Raw genomic sequence first — 16,098 nt, 5'->3', positions numbered from 1 at the left:
TTCCTTTGCCAAAAGATAACCAAATTATAGCAAATTTATTTATTTCCAATAAGAACCACAGCTCTTCTCTGTAGCATTAATGTAACAACATTAGCATATCATCACAATTAAAAGGGTTAAAAAAGGAAATAAAGTTGTGGAGTGTTTTTGACCGACTAATGTAGGAAATTAATATCTGAATCTGAAAAATTAGTCCCACTCCTGGTCGTGTCCATTCCTGGCTATGAATTTGTTCTAAATATTGATTGAATAAAAAGACTAGACTAACTCTAATGTCCCATTTAGTGTTCTTCGCTCAATTTGGTATCTTCCTGATTGTTCCAGGGAGTAGCTTCATATAAAAATTAAAAGTTTTAAGATCTCATTGACGGACTTCCACAAGTTTTCAATCATCATCATCACTGGCATTTATTGAGTGCCTAGTGTTTACAGAGCACTAAACTAAGCACTTGAGAACAGAGTCGGTAGACACACTCCCTGCTCACAACCATAAAGTTTGAACACTCTTCCCCAGCTTTCCCACCTTCAGTTTTCCAAGTCTATTCAGTCAAAAGATTCTTCTTCATCTTCCAAATCTGAATCTTCCTCTTCAGATGCTGAATCCTCACACTCCTCTTCCTCCTCCCGGGCCAGGAGCTTCTTAAAGATTTCAAACTCCTCAGAGGAGGAACGAGCTGTCTTTGTCAGGAACTCGGCTTCTGAGACCTTCAAGATTGCCATCACCTTAGGGTTACAGATCTGGGTCTGCCTTTTCTTATCGGGAGTTTGGTAAAGACCCAGTCGCTCTAAGAAGATATGCCTCTGCTTGATCTTGGTTATTGGGTACTGCAATAATTTGGTCCTCACAATATCAGGCTGCTGAATTCCCATCCTGAAATAGGCGTACTGTAAAGAACAAAGAATTTCAGAATCTTGGGGGTAAGTTTTGCAAATTCTCCGCCTGACGACATGCTTTAAAAGTGGCAAACAAGCCCTAAAGCCACGGGCAACGATACACGGGGAAGAAAACGCGGCAGGAATCCATTTTTTTCCTTAGGCTAAGAGGAACCAAACATCAATAAAAAGGGTGGAAATGGAACTCTGGAAAAATGTTTGCAGAAAAGATTTGTGATTTTAGTCTAACAATCATAGCTTCTATTACAAATGCAAACCAAGTGACATAATTAACTGACCACATTCAGAAGAACTGAGAATGTAAAACAGGAGGGGAAACAGACTATCAATCAATCAGTGGTATTTACTGAGCACTTACTGTGTGCCGAGAACTGTACTAAGAGTACAATACAACAGAGGTGAAAGACACGTTCCCTGCTCACAAGGAGTTTACAGTCTAGAGGGGAGACAGACATTAATATAAATACATAAATTAGGGAGATGCACATAGTGCTTTGGAGCGGAGAGTGAGGTGACTATCACATGCTGAAAGGGTATCTACCCAAGTGCAGAGGCAACACAATAGAGGAAAGACGACTAAATTGGGGAAGGTCTCTTGGACGAGATGTGGTTTTTATTAGGTTTTTGAAAGTGGGGAGAGTGATGGTCTTGTCACATAGGAGGAGAGAGTTCCAGAGCAGAGGGAAGATGTGTGGACAAGGTGTTGACAGTGAGATAGATGAGATACAGTCCTCCAGACTGTAAGCTTACTATGGGCAGGGAACGTATCTGCTAATTCTATTGTACTGTACTCTCACGAGCGCTTAGAACAGTGCTCTGCACACAGTAAGGGTTCAATAAAAACAATTGATTAATTGATGCGACTGAGGTACAGTGAGTAAAATGGCATTAATAATCATGATAATAATTATGGTATTTAATAATGATGGTATTTGTTGAACCCTGACTATGTGCCAAGCACTGTTTTAAGCACTGGGGTAAATACAAGGTAATCAAGTTGTCCCACATGGGGCTAGCAGTCTTAATTTCCATTTCACAGATGAGGTCACTGGCACAGAGAAGTTAAGCGATTTGTCCACGGTCACGCAGCAGACAAGTGCGGAGTAAGTTGGGATTAGAGGAGCGAAGTTTGTGGGTTGGGTTGAAGAAGGAAATAAGCCACATAAGGCAGGAGGGGGTGAGCTGACTGAGGGCTTTAAAGCTGGCTGTGAGTTTCTATTTGATATGGAGATGAATGGGTCACTGTTGGAAGTTCCAAAGGAGTGGAAGACATAAACTGAACAGTTCTTTTTTTTAAAAAAAAAAGATCCATGCACCAGAGTGAAGTATGGACTGGAGTAGGGAGAGGCAGGAAGGTCAGCAAGGAGCCGAATTCATTCTCTCATTCATTAAATCATATTTATTTAGCATTTAATGTGTGCAAAGCACTATATGATGGCTGAAGTATGGACTGGAGTAGTGAGAGGCAGGAAGGTCAGCAAGGAGCCTGATTCATTCTTTCATTCATTAAATCAGATTTATTTAGCGCTTACTGCGTGCAAAGCACCATACGAAGCCTGATGCAGTAGTCAAGGCAGTATAGAATAATAATAATAATACAATGGCATTTATTAAGCGCTTACTATGTGCAAAGCACTGTTCTAAGCACTGGGGAGGATATAAAGTGATCAGGTCATCCCACGGGGGGGGCTTACAGTCAATCCCCATTTTACAGATGAGGTAACTGAGGCCCAAAGTCACACAGCTGGCAAGTGGTGGAGACGGGATTCAAACCCACGACCTCTGACTCCAAAGCCCGGGCTCTTTCCACTGAGCCACGCTGCTCGGATCAATGAAGAAGCAGCTTGGATGGAGAAGAAAGGGCAGATTTTAGCAACGTGGTGAAGGTAGAACCGAGAGGATCTGGTGACAAGCTGAATATATGGGTTGAGTGAGAGAGATGAGCCGAGGATAATGCCAATGTTAAGGGCTTTTGAGACAGGGAGGATAGCGGTGCTCCCTGCAGTGATGGGAAAGATGGGAGAGGAGAGGGTGTAGGTGGGACGAGGAGGAGTTCTATTACGGACATGTTAACTTTGAGGCATCGGCAGGATATCCAAGGAGAAATGTCCTGAAGGAAAGATGAAATGTGGGACTGCAGAGAAGGAGAGAGGACAGGGCTGGAGATGTGCATTAGAAGATTAACCCCACGGTAGTTGAAGTCCTGGGAGCAAATGAGTTCTCCGAGGGAGCGGATGAAGACGGAGAATAGAAGGGGACTCGGAACTGAGCCTTGAAGGATAAGAAGAACAAGGCACAGTTGGCCTGTCTATTCCTATCTTTCAAGGATAGTTCCTTCCCAGGGCCAATCTCCTCTCACATACACCCAATCCTGACCTTCTTACTTGGAATACGAACCATTCATTCAATCGTATTGAGCGCTTACTGTGCGCAGAGCACTGGACTAAGTGCTTGGAAAGTACAAGTTGGCAACATATAGAGACGGTCCCTACCCAACAGCGAGCTCACAGTCTAGAAGGGGGAGACAGACAACAAAACAAAACATATTAACAAAGTAAAATAAATAGAATAAATATGTACACATAAAAAAACATTTTATTTATGAGAAGCCATGAGAAACCTGGGAACTGCCTTACCAAATGCCTGCTCTTCTCACAATCCTGTCTTCCTTCTGATACTTTACAACAGACTACAATGTAAAATATTCAACTGAATTTTAAGGTTGCCTTCGGATGGGCCGAGACATTGTAGAATGCTCAGTAGATCTACTAGTGGATTAACCAGGGCCCAGGAATAGTATACTAATACACCAGACACGGAGTCCTGGGTTCTCTAGCATTTCCTCTGCCCCTGATTTGATATAACCTCTCTATATCTCAATCTCTTCATCTATAGGATAACTACAGAGTAGGGCAAAATCCCGTATGGCTCAACAATTGCACCCCTGGTGTCTTAAAAGTCATTTCTGATTAATTTAATGAGCTCCGATTTTTTCATACTTATTAACACTTAGTTTTTTAATCCGGGATTTAAAATAGATGTGGGAGCAGTTGGAAACTTTCTACCGTCCTCTCGCTCCCAATGCCTCCCATTCTGCTCCCCTGCCACTTGCCCTACCTGTAATTTGGTTTAATATCTGCCCTCACCATTAGGTTGTAAGCTCCTTGAGGTCAGGGACTCTACTGAATTGTTCTTTCCCAAGCGCTTACTGTAGTGCTCGGCACAATAAGCAGTCAATAAATGCCACTGACGGAGTGACCCCATCAGGTCTTCCTTCCTGAATCCCTTATTCCTCCTATCTTGTCCTGAGAAATGGGCTGTAACCAAGAGTGGGAGAAGGACTCTCATCTCTCCCCTCTCGCTGATCCTCCTCCTCCTCCCGGCTTCCTACAGCTCGACGAAACGGTATAAAGATATGAGTCGGCGGGTATACAGCATGAATCAACGTCCAGAACCCAGGCCGGCTTGCCCAGAGCTCAATAAACCGTGGAGCAAACTCTCCATTTCACCTGGAGAAGTCCAGCCCACCCGCCAGTCACCCTAATGCTCGCCTGCCCTGTGACATAAATAGTTCCTCTTAAGTGCTAGTGATTTTCCAAGTTCTGATCCTTCCTCAATGCACTTTATCAATTACTAGTAGAGTATAAGGATATGAACATAAGCGCCGTGGGGCTGGAGTGAGTAGGTACACTTTATGGCCGGCCAGCATTCTCCTATTAGAGTTTTAAACCACTCCCTGAAAGGGTGGATGCTTCTTTAATTGCCTCTTCTGTGCCTTTCCCTCAAATTTAACCTCTTGTTGAGTTTAGCAGAAATTGAGCCTCCAACACCCCATATCTTGGAGAATTTGTGACTTTGTAATACATACTACATGGAAATTTCATGTGAAAGAATGCTCCTAGAAAAAAAAAAAACACGTGTGATCGCCACGATCTGTGGTTTACCTGCTCTTACCTGGAATTTGTACTCCAGATTGTTGGGGTCTTCGTGTAGAACTCTGGGACAGGTGTGCAAAATTTCTGTCACTTGCTCAACTGTAAAAAGACACTTTTTCTTCAAAACACAAACGATGGCTTCGATTTGCTGCTGTTTCAGGACAAAGATATCAGGGCAGCAGTTAACCACATGCCGCAGATGTCCTGTGGGACACAAAGCAAGGAGACAATAAGGATGAGTGTGTCGGGGTTAGAATCTAGAGCATCCTCTAATAAAACACAAAGTAAAACAGCCAGAAACACGTTTCTTTGAATTGTTTGGGCCCATCTAGTTTTCTCATCCCAACATTTTGAAGGATTCTGCACCAAGGCTTTCTCCTCTGATACCAGAGACTGTAGAATTTTTCAGATCCAATAAATATCATAAAAATCAATAAATATCAGATCAGAATTCTGTCCTGGATCTAGCAGCCTGAGACAGCTCTCTTCCTACCTAGAAACCTAATCCATTTTTCTTCATGACATCAGTCAGAGGTGCCCAAATTATTGAATTGAGGAGAGTAGGGAGAATATTATTGACTCAAATGAGAGTACTAGAGAGGCAGCTCTAGAAGAAAAAACCCACTTTTCATAGGTGTTATACCATTAGGCCACGATGGCATTTTTTAATATTAAGCATCCACTGGCCAAACAAAATACTGATCACACAGAACACGGTCCCTATGAAGAGGACACTAATTGTGTTAGTTCCTTTAATTTCGCCACACTGGCTAAGCAGCGTAGCTCGGTGGAAAGAGCCCGGGCTTGGGAGTCAGAGGTCATGGGTTCTAATCCCGGCTCCCCCACGTCTGCTGTGTGACCTTGGGCAAGCCACTTAACTTCTCTGAGCCTCAGTTACCTCATCTGTAAAATGGGGATTAAGACTGTGAGCCCCCCGTGGGACAAACTGATCACCCTGTAACCTTCCCAGAACTTAGAACAGTGCTTTGCACATAGTAAGCGCTTAATAAATGCCATTATCATTATTATTATTATTACCTGTAAAATGGGGACGAAGACTGTGAGCCCCACGTGGGACAACCTGATCACCTTGTATCCCCCCCAGCACTTAGAATAGTGCTTTCCACATAGTAAGCGCTTTACAAATGCCATCAGCCATACTACTTTACTAATATTAACTAAAATGCTCGTATTTGGCCCAGGGGAAAGGGCACAACTCTGAAAAGCAGGAAACCTAGATTCTAATCTGGGTCCGGCAAGCAAGGGAATGCCTGCTGGGACGAAGCCAGCAATGGGGAGGGCTTATAACCCCAGGGCTACAAAGGGTGGTCCGTGAGGGGGGAGGGCCTGGCTGGGATCCTGGAAAATAGCTGGTTCTTGTGGGTGGCTTCCTAAAGGAGGTGGGATTGAACATCTGGAGAGCTGGAGCCTGGTGGATTTGAAGAAAGGGAGTTCAAAGCAGGGGTAATGTCACGAATAAGGGGTCACAGGCAAGTGGGCAGAATAAGGTAAGTGTGATTTTTATGTTTCTTCTCCCCTCGCCTCTGACTTTTCATTCATGCCTGACCCTTTCTTTCTCAACATCTGCTTTCCTCGCCCTCTCTCTCCTCGTCTCCCTGAGCACCCAGGTTCACATTGCTTGTGTCCACCTTTTGGTGTCACTTCCTTTCTCTACAACAATGTCTGAGACACCTATGTATATACAACCTACGGATGGGTTTGTGCGGCCTTGCTCGTGTCCCTGGGTGGGTGTCTATCAGCGTGTGTTGCTAAAATTGGTGCTTCCCTACACATCTGTGTCTTTTCCCACTGACCACAGTTTTCCTGGGTGAATCCGCGTCCCCTTCCCACATCTGTGTATATGTTTGATTCTGGGTATGCCTCTGGGTTTGTTTCCCCTTTATCAGGTGAGTGGAGGAGGTGGCTGCAGCAGCAGTGCAGTGCTCTTGGAAAGCTAAGGTGTTATCAGTCTCCGACTCTTTAGTTTCCATCCCAGCTCAGGATCCCGGCGGGCCCCGCCACATTTCAGATTGAGCTTCTCCAGCCCAGCTCTTCCAATAACTCTGCATGCCCTGGGGCCCTGGCCCCGTCATGTACAGATGGGGATCACCCTAGGTTTGTGCCCCTTTCTGCCTCCTCCAGGCTTTAACACTGTCACGCAGACTGATCCCAGCCTCTATAATTATTAATTGCTTATGTAGTTTGGGGGGATGAAAGAGAAGGGCTTTTCGCTGGCTTTTTATCGTGAATGGGTATTTTACTCTTCCCTTCCTTTTAGGCTGTAGGCTGGTTGTGGACGGGGAACTTGTCTGCTAACTCTCTTGTAGTCTCCCAAGCGCTCAGTACAGTACTCTGCACATAGTAAGCGCTTAATAAATACCATTGATCGATTTGACTTTTAAGCTGGGCAAAATTCCTGAACACGGAGAGGACCCAATGCCTCCTCTGGGCAAGTTTACAATCCAAAGAATTTGTCTGAAATGCTCAAGTGTGGCCTAGTGAGAAGAACACAGGCCTCGGAGTCAGAGGACCTGGGTTCTAAACCCAGCTCTCCCACTTGTCTGCTGTGTGACCTTGGGCAAGTCACTTCTCACTGCCTCAGTTTCCTCACCTGTAAAATAGGGATTCAATACCTCTTCTCTCTCTCTTACTTAAGACTCTGGGCCCTGTGTGGGAAAAGGACTGCATCCAACCGCCTTTCTTGTAACTATCCCAGTGCTCTGTAATAATAAGCAGTGTGGCTCAGCGGAAAGAGTCTGGGCTTTGGAGTCAGAGGTCATGGGTTCAAATCCCGGCTCCGCCAACTGTCAGCTGTGTGACTTTGGGCAAGTCACTTCACTTCTCTGTGCCTCAGTTCCCTCATCTGTAAAATAGGGATGAAGACTGTGAGCCCCACGTGGGACAACCTGATGACCTTGTATCCCACCAGAGCTTAGAACAGTGCTTTGCACATATTAAGCACTTAACAAATACCATTATTATTATTATTATTATAATGATAGCATTTATTAAGCGCTTAGGCACATAGTAAGCGCTTAACAAATACCACAGTTATTATTATTAGGGTCACTTCTGATTACTAAAGAGCTCCAAAATATTTCTCATCTGATGAGAAGTTATCAGATTTCACCTCAGGCTAATACAATGGAAAAAGAGAGAAATTGTTTGAAAGACAGAGGAGAAAAGGGAAGAGTCGGGGATGTCATTTTTCTAACCTTTTAGCAATGCATGGATTAAAACTTACAACACAGACAGCGATACCTGCTTCAAGTCCAAGCCTTCGTAGGTAACCTGCCTGATTCTTCAGTTGCTTTACTGTCATGCCCAGTATTCCGGGGCTGTTCTTCAAGATTTTACACACAGGACCAGGGTCCAAACCGAAGAGCACTAATTCTGAAATTATCTCCAACCTCTGCTGAGCTTTGAGCTTCGGTTTAAAACTGAACAGCTCCATTATCTGCGTGTTATTGAATCCCATGTCGAAGAATGACTTAATCGCCCTCTCCAGCTCCGCGGTTCTTTCATCATTTTGGTTTTGCAAACTGGCAAGAAAGTCCTGCAGCATGTCCTCGTTTGATTCCGGTTCCTTATTCTGGTTGAAATTAATCAAGGATAAACCGTCACTCGTCCCTGTGGATGAAGCTGTGGCTAAACTGTGGCCATTATGTAATAAAGAAGTAGAAGTTATCATTTTCTGCCTAATATGCAGGTGAAAGGCCTTAGCAACACGGAGGTAGGCTGGATGAACCAGGCCTTGCCAACGCAGGATCTGTAAAAACATAAAACAAGTCAGCATAATTCTTCAGATTCATGCTAGTGGGTATTACGCAGCCTAAGACGCTGATTTTCTTATTCCGCCCTGGTGTCTGTGGTTTTCCTGGGAACTGGCACTTGCTTGATTGCCGTATTCTTTCTTCTCTTTCCAAAATAAAACCCTCCCTTCAAAACCAAGACTTGGATAATGGGCGAGAATTAAAATGCAACGATACGACACGATCCGAAGTCTTTGAAATTTCTGAAATTTAAGACCAACTTTTAAAAATAATAAAACACCGTGCCACCTTGGGGTTTTATTCCAGACCTGCCCTGCGCGAGCGGGGTTAGGAGGGATTTGGGCAGTGGCAGCAAAACCCCCAATTTTAGAAGGCCGGGAGGACGTTGTTGGTGACTGCTGAGCTCCGACCGGCCAACGGCTCCTTCGGCTGCCGTCGGTTCGGTGCTCTTGCTGTTCTTGGGTTCTTTTGTTGCTTTGCCCTTGCCTCTTTTAGATCGTGACCCCCACCAAACAAGAGTAGTTTACCTTGTTTATCCCTTATTGTATTCTTCCTTAGTGTGCTGGACAGTGCTTTGTGCACAGAAGAAGCTCAATAATAATAATTATTATTATGGTATTTGTTAAGCGCTTACTCTGTGCCGTGCGCTGTTGTAAGCGCTGGGGCAGATACAAGGAAATCAGGTTGGACACAGTCCCTGCCCCTGTCTTACAGTCTTAATCTCCTTGAGCTCCTTGAGCTCACCTCCTCCAGGAGGCCTTCCCAGACTGAGCCCCTTCCTTCCTCTCCCCCTCGTCCCCCTCTCCATCCCCCGCATCTTACCTCCTTCCCTTCCCCACAGCACCTGTATACATGTATATATGTTTGTACATATTTATTACTCTATTTCTTTATTTTACTTGTACCTATCTATTCTATTTATTTTATTTTGTTAGTATGTTTGGTTTTGTTCTCTGTCTCCCCCTTTTAGACTGTGAGCCCACTGTTGGGTAGGGACTGTCTCTATATGTTGCCAGCTTGTACTTCCCAAGCGCTTAGTACAGCGCTCTGCACACAGTAAGCGCTCAATAAATACGATTGACTGATTGATTAATCCCCATTTTCACGGATGAGGTAACTGAAGCACAGTGAAGTGACTTGCCAAAGGTCACACAGCGGACAAGCGGCGAAGCCGGGATTAGAACTCACGTCCTCTGACTCCAAAGCCCGTGCCGCCTCTCCCAGGCTCAAGAAATACCACCGCGTGAATGTTTCACTTCTGAAAAAGGTCTTCCACGGGTTGCCCAGCCCCCTCGACTTCATGGAAACTGCTTTTCTAAGGTTACCAGTGACCTGCTTCTTGCCCATTCCAACAGGCTTTTCTCTATCCTAATTCTCCTAAACCTCTCAACTGCCTTCGATACTGCCGACCATCCCCTTCTGGAAATTCTATCACCCTTTGGCTTCACTGACACCGTTCTCTGCTGGTTCTTCTCCTATCTCTCTGGCTTTGGAGTCAGAGGTCACGGGTGCAAGTCCCGGCTCCGCCACTTGTCAGCTGTGTGACTTTGGGCCGGGCACTTCACTTCTCTGGGCCTCAGTTACCTCATCTGGAAAATGGGGATGAAGGCTGTGAGCCCCCCGTGGGACAGCCTGATCACCTTGTAACCTCCCCAGCGCTTAGAGCAGTGCTTAGCACATAGTGAGTGCTTAATAAATGCCATTATTATTATTATTATTCCCAGACTTAGCTCCCTCCTCCCGCTCCCCATCCCCCCCGCCTTGCCTCCTTCCCCTCCCCACAGCACCTGCATATATGTATATATGTCTGTACGTACTTATTACTCTTTATTTTATTTGTACAGATTTATTCTATTTATTTTATTTTGTTAATATGTCTTGTTTTATTGTCTGTCTCCCCCTTCTAGACTGTGAGCCCGCTGTTGGGTAGTGACCGTCTCTATGTTGCCAACTTGTACTTCCCCAGCGCTCTGCACAAAGTAAGCGCTCAATAAATGACTGAATGAATGAATGGTCTCTCTCGCTGTCTCCTCCTCTGCCACCCAACCCCTAAATGTGGGAGCTCCTTAAGGCTCAGTTCTGGCTCCTTTCTACTCTCCATCTATACCCACTCCCTTGGAGAACTCATTCACTCCCACAGCTTCGATTACCAGCTCTACAAGGATGACTCTCAAATCTATCCAGGGTCTTAACACGTGACCCTTCCTAACTCCTTCTCTACACTCTCACACATCGTCCCGCCTTCAGAACGCCTCTACTGGACGTCCCTCCGACACCTACAACGTAACACGTCCAGAACACAGCTCCTCATCTTCCTCCCGCCTTCAGAACGCCTCTACTGGACGTCCCTCTGACACCTACAACGTAACACGTTCAGAACACAGCTCCTCATCTTCCTCCCGCCTTCAGAACACCTCTACTGGACATCCCTCCGACACCTACAACGCAAAACGTCCAGAACACAGCTCCTCATCTTCCTCCCGCCTTCAGAACGCCTCTACTGGATGTCCCTCCGACACCTACAACGTAACACGTCCAGAACACAGTTCCTCATCTTCCTCCCGCCTTCAGAACGCCTCTACTGGACGTCCCTCCGACACCTACAACGTAACACGTCCAGAACACAGCTCCTCATCTTCCTCCCGCCTTCAGAACGCCTCTACCGGATGTCCCTGCGACACCTACAATGTAACACGTCCAGAACACAGCTCCTCATCTTCCTCCCGCCTTCAGAACGCCTCTACCGGACGTCCCTCCGACACCTACAATGTAACACGTCCAGAAAACAACTCCTCATCTTCCTCCCACCTTCAGAACGCCTCTACCGGATGCCCCTCCGACACCTACAATGTAACACGTCCAGAACACAGTTCCTCATCTTCCTCCCGCCCTCAGAACGCCTCTACTGGACGTCCCTCCGACACCTACAACATAACACGTCCAGAACACAGCTCCTCATCTTCCTCCCGCCTTCAGAACGCCTCTACCGGACGTCCCTCCGACACCTACAACGTAACACGTCCAGAACACAGCTCCTCATCTTCCTCCCGCCTTCAGAACGCCTCTACTGGACGCCCCTCCAACACCTACAACGTAACACGTCCAGAAAACAGCTCCTCATCTTCCTCCCGCCTTCAGAACACCTCTACCGGACATCCCTCCGACACCCACAACGTAACATGTCCAGAACACAGCTCCTCATCTTCCACCCGCCTTCAGAACGCCTCTACTGGACGTCCCTCCGACACCTACAATGTAACACGTCCAGAACACAACTCCTCCATCTTCCCACCTAAAGCTTCTTCTACCCATGGCTTCTTCATCACTGAAGACACCACCACCACCACCAACCCCCCTTCTCACGAGCCTGAAACTGTGGCATTATCCTCAACTCACCTCTCTCAATCAACTCAAACATTCAGTCTGTAAACAAATCTTGGTGGTTCTCCCTCTGCGACACCTCTAGAATCCATCTCCTTCCACTCCATCAAGACTGCTACCACGCGGATCCAAGTACTTATACGCCACTGCAAATAACCTCACCATTCCATTCCACGTCACGGTTCACTCTATTTAGTGGATCATTTTCTAAAAAAGGTTCAGTCCCCATCTCCCCAACCCACAAAACCCTCCCACCTCCCGCCCATCTCCACATCAAACAGGAACTCCTTACCGCTGGAATTAAAGAGAAACACCTCGCCATTCCATTCCACGTCACGGTTCACTCTATTTACCGGATCATTTCCTAAAAAAGGTTCAGTCCCCATCTCCCCAACCTACAAAAACCTCCCACCTCCCGCCCATCTCCACATCAAACAGCAACTCCTTACCGCTGGACTTAAAGAGAAGCAGCATGGCCTAGTGGAAAGAGCATGGGCCTCAGAGTCAGAGGACCTGGGTTCTAATTCCAGCTCAACCACGTGTCTGCGGTGTGACCTTGGGCAAGTCACTTAACTTCTCTGGGCCTCAGTGCCCTCATCTGTAAAATGGGGATTAAGACTGTGAGCCCCATGGGGGACAACCTGATCACCTTGTAACTTACCCAGCGCTTAGAACAGTGCTTTGCATATAGTAAGCGCTTAATAAATGCCATCATTATTATTATTATTATTCTAGGGGATTTAATTCTACCCACTCCTAAGTAGACTGGGAGCCCCTTGTGGGACCTGATTGATTCGTATTTACCGCAGCACTTAGAAAAGGGCTTGACACATACTGATCACTTAATACGATAATAAAAATATAATAATTATCCATTTAAAGCCCTCCCCTTTCTACCTAACCTCCGTTCTTCTCCCACTACAAACCAGCCAGCACACTCCACTCCTCTGCCAGCTTACTCGGCGTACTTCAATCTTGTTTCTTCAGCCTTCCCCTTGCTCGCTCTGAACTATAATTCCCTCCTCCTTCACATCTGACTTCACAGACCACTACTCTCCCCATCTTCAAAGCCTTACTAAAACCCTTTCTCCTCCAAGAAGTCTTCCCTGACTAACCTCTGATATCCCCACCCTACTCACCCTCCTGCACTGTCCACGCCCTTGGTTCTATATTCCGTAAATACTTTATTACTCATCTCAGCCCCCACAGCACCTATGTACATGTTCTTACACCCTGCTACTGCCCCTATTTCTACTTTATTTTTACATCTGTCTCTCCCACTAGATTATAAACTCATTAAGGACAGGGACCATGTCTATCTACTCCACTGTATTGCACTCTCCTAAGAATTTTAAACTGCACACGGTAATCCCTCCTCCCTCTTCCCCCGGCCCTACCTCCTTCCCCTCCCCAAAGCACCTGTATATATGTTTGTACGTATTTATTACTCTATTTATTTATTTATTTTATCTGTACATGTTTATTCTATTTATTTTATTTTGTTAATATGTTTCGTTTTGTTCTCTGTCTCCCCCTTCCAGACTGTGAGCCCACTGTCGGGTAGGGACCATCTCTATATGTTGCCAACTTGGACTTCCCAAGCGCTTAGTACAGTGCTCTGCACACAGTAAGCGCTCAATACGATTGAATGAATGAAATACCAGATTAATTGATATTTATCTTTTGCCCTCACAATAAACCCGTACGGCAAGTAAAAAGGCGGGTATCACGATCCCCATTTTGTAGATGAGGAAACTGGGGCACAGTGAGGTAAAAATGGCTTGTCTAAAGTCACATAGTAAATACGTGGCCTAGAAGGGACTCGAATTCGTGGCCTCTGGATTCCTGACTAGCCCTCTTCCCCACCGCACCATGCTGACCAATGATAATAATAATGATAATAATAATAATAATAATAATAATAATAACATAGTGCCCACAACCAGTGGCCTAGAAGGGACTCGAATTTGTGGCCTCTGGATTCTAGACCAGCCCTCTTCCCCACCGCACCACGCTGACTGGTAATAATAATAACAATAATAATAATAACAATAATAAATAATAACAGCATAGCACCCACAACCAGTGGCCTAGAAGGGACTCGAATTCATGGCCTCTGTATTCCAGACCAGCCCTCTTCCCCACCGCACCACGCTGACCAATAACAACAACAACAACAATAATAATAATGATAATAATAATAATAATAATAATAGCATAGTGCCCACAACCAGTGGGAATTCAACAAACCTTCTCAAGCAATGGTATCTTAGTCCAGTGTTCTGCACACAGTAAGCGCTCAATAAATACGATTGAACAAATGAATGGTATCTGAGTGCTTACTGTGGGCAGGGCACTGTATTAAGCACTTGAGAGGGTACAAAAAAACAGAGTTAGCAGACACATTCCCTGCCCACAATGAGCTCAGTGTGTGGACAACACTAGTACCAGGTCACGGGTTCTAATCCTGGATACTCCACTTAGCTGTGTGACCCTAGGCAAGTCACTTCACTTCTCTGGGCCTCAGTTCCCTCATCTGTAAAATGGGGATTAAGACTGTGAGCCCCACGCGGGGCAACCTGATCACCTTGTATCTACCCCAGTGCTAATAATAGTGCTTGGTACATAGTACGCGCTGAACAAATACAATAATTATTATAATTATTATTACCCCAGTGCTTAGAAGTGCTTGGCATATAGTAATAATGATGGCATTTGTTAAGCACTTACTATGTGCAGAGCACTGTTCTAAACCCTGGGGGTGGGGGGAAATACAAGGTGATCAGATTGTCCCACGTGGGGCTCACAGTCTTCATCCCCATTTTACAGATGAGGTCACTGAGGCTCAGAGAAGTTAAGTGACTTGCCCAAGGTCACACAGCAGACATGTGGCGGCGCCAGAATTCGAACCCCATGACTCCTCTGACTCTTTCCACTGACCCACGCTGCTTCTCTCTCCCCTTCGTCCCCCGTCTCCATCCCCCTCATCTTACCTCCTTCCCTTCCCCACAGCACCTGTTTATATGTATATATGTTTGTACATATTTGTTACTCTTTTATTTTACTTGTACATATCTATTCTATTTATTTTATTTTGTTAGTATGTTTGGTTTGGTTCTCTGTCTCCCCCTTCTAGACTGTGAGCCCACTGTTGCGTAGGGACTGTCTCTATATGTTGCCAACTTGTACTTCCCAAGTACTTAGTACAGTGCTCTGCACACAGTAAGTGCTCAATAAATATGACTGATTGATTGATTGATAGATATAGTAAGTGGTTAGCAAGTACCATTATTATTATTGAGCGCTTACTGGGTGCAGGACACTGTACTAGCGAAGCAGTGTGGCTTAGTGAAAAGAGCACGGGCTTCGGAGTCAGAAGATGTGGGTTCTAATCCTGCTCTGCCACTTGTCAGCTGTGTGACCTTGGACAGGCCACTTAACCGCTCTGTACCTCAGTTCCCTCATCTGTAAAATGGGGATTAAGACTGTGAGCCCCACGTGGGCAACCTGATCGCCTTGTAACTACCCCCCAGTGCTTAGAACAGTGCTTGGCACTTAGTAAGCGCTTACCAAACACAATAAATGTTTTGTTTTGTTGTCTGCCTCCCCCCTCTTCTAGACTGTGAGCCCACTGTTGGGTAGGGGCTGTCTCTATATGTTGCCAACTTGTACTTCCCAAGCGCTTAGCACAGTGCTCTGCACGCAGAAATAGCTCAATAAATACGACTGAATGAATAACAATGATGGTATTTGTTAAGCACTTACTATGTGCTAAGCGCTGGGGGGGAGGAGACAAGGTGATGAGGCTGTCCCACGTGGGGCTCCCAGTCTCTATCCCCATTTCACGGATGAGGGAACTGAGGCCCAGAGAATAATGATGATGATGATGATGATGGCACGCGTTTGTTAATGGCTTACTATGCAGCAAGCCCTGCTGTAGGCGCTGCGGCGGTGAGGTTAGCAGGTGGATCAGTTGGCCCCCCCGGGTGGGCCACCTCACCTGGCTGCACAGGCCCGCCATGGGGACGCCGACTCCACGGCGACGCGCATGCGCCAGCCCCGCCCGCCCCGCTTCTCCTCCCGCGGGGGAAACCTTGCGCCCCCGACGACGCATG

At 46.0% G+C, this 16,098-nt stretch overlaps 1 protein-coding gene across 1 annotated transcript; it reads right to left on the bottom strand.

The window, feature by feature from the left end:
* Nucleotides 1–16,025, bottom strand: MTERF4 (mitochondrial transcription termination factor 4). The gene is made up of 4 exons (XM_038749121.1): nucleotides 15,984–16,025; nucleotides 8,091–8,598; nucleotides 4,849–5,033; nucleotides 1–885 (listed from the first exon to the last, which is right to left on the bottom strand). Exons 1-4 carry the CDS (start codon nucleotides 16,002–16,004, stop codon nucleotides 544–546), a joined length of 1,056 nt encoding a protein of 351 aa, XP_038605049.1. The 5' UTR covers nucleotides 16,005–16,025; the 3' UTR covers nucleotides 1–543.
* Nucleotides 16,026–16,098: the final 73 nt, after the last annotated feature.

The sequence above is a fragment of the Tachyglossus aculeatus genome, chromosome 7, assembly GCF_015852505.1.
Source record: "Tachyglossus aculeatus isolate mTacAcu1 chromosome 7, mTacAcu1.pri, whole genome shotgun sequence".
Taxonomy (NCBI): Eukaryota; Metazoa; Chordata; class Mammalia; order Monotremata; family Tachyglossidae; genus Tachyglossus; species Tachyglossus aculeatus.
This window is presented reverse-complemented; position numbering and strand designations above follow the sequence as displayed.

Bases quoted from the DNA above. Each gene is read 5' to 3' on its own strand.
- MTERF4 (XM_038749121.1), bottom strand. From the start codon at position 16,004: ATGGCGGGCCTGTGCAGCCAG. The intron at 8,599-15,983 runs GTGAGGTGGCCC...ATGTTTTTACAG, and splicing joins TGGCGGGCCTGTGCAGCCAG to ATCCTGCGTTGGCAAGGCCT. The intron at 886-4,848 runs GTAAGAGCAGGT...TGTTCTTTACAG, and splicing joins ATCTGGAGTACAAATTCCAG to TACGCCTATTTCAGGATGGG.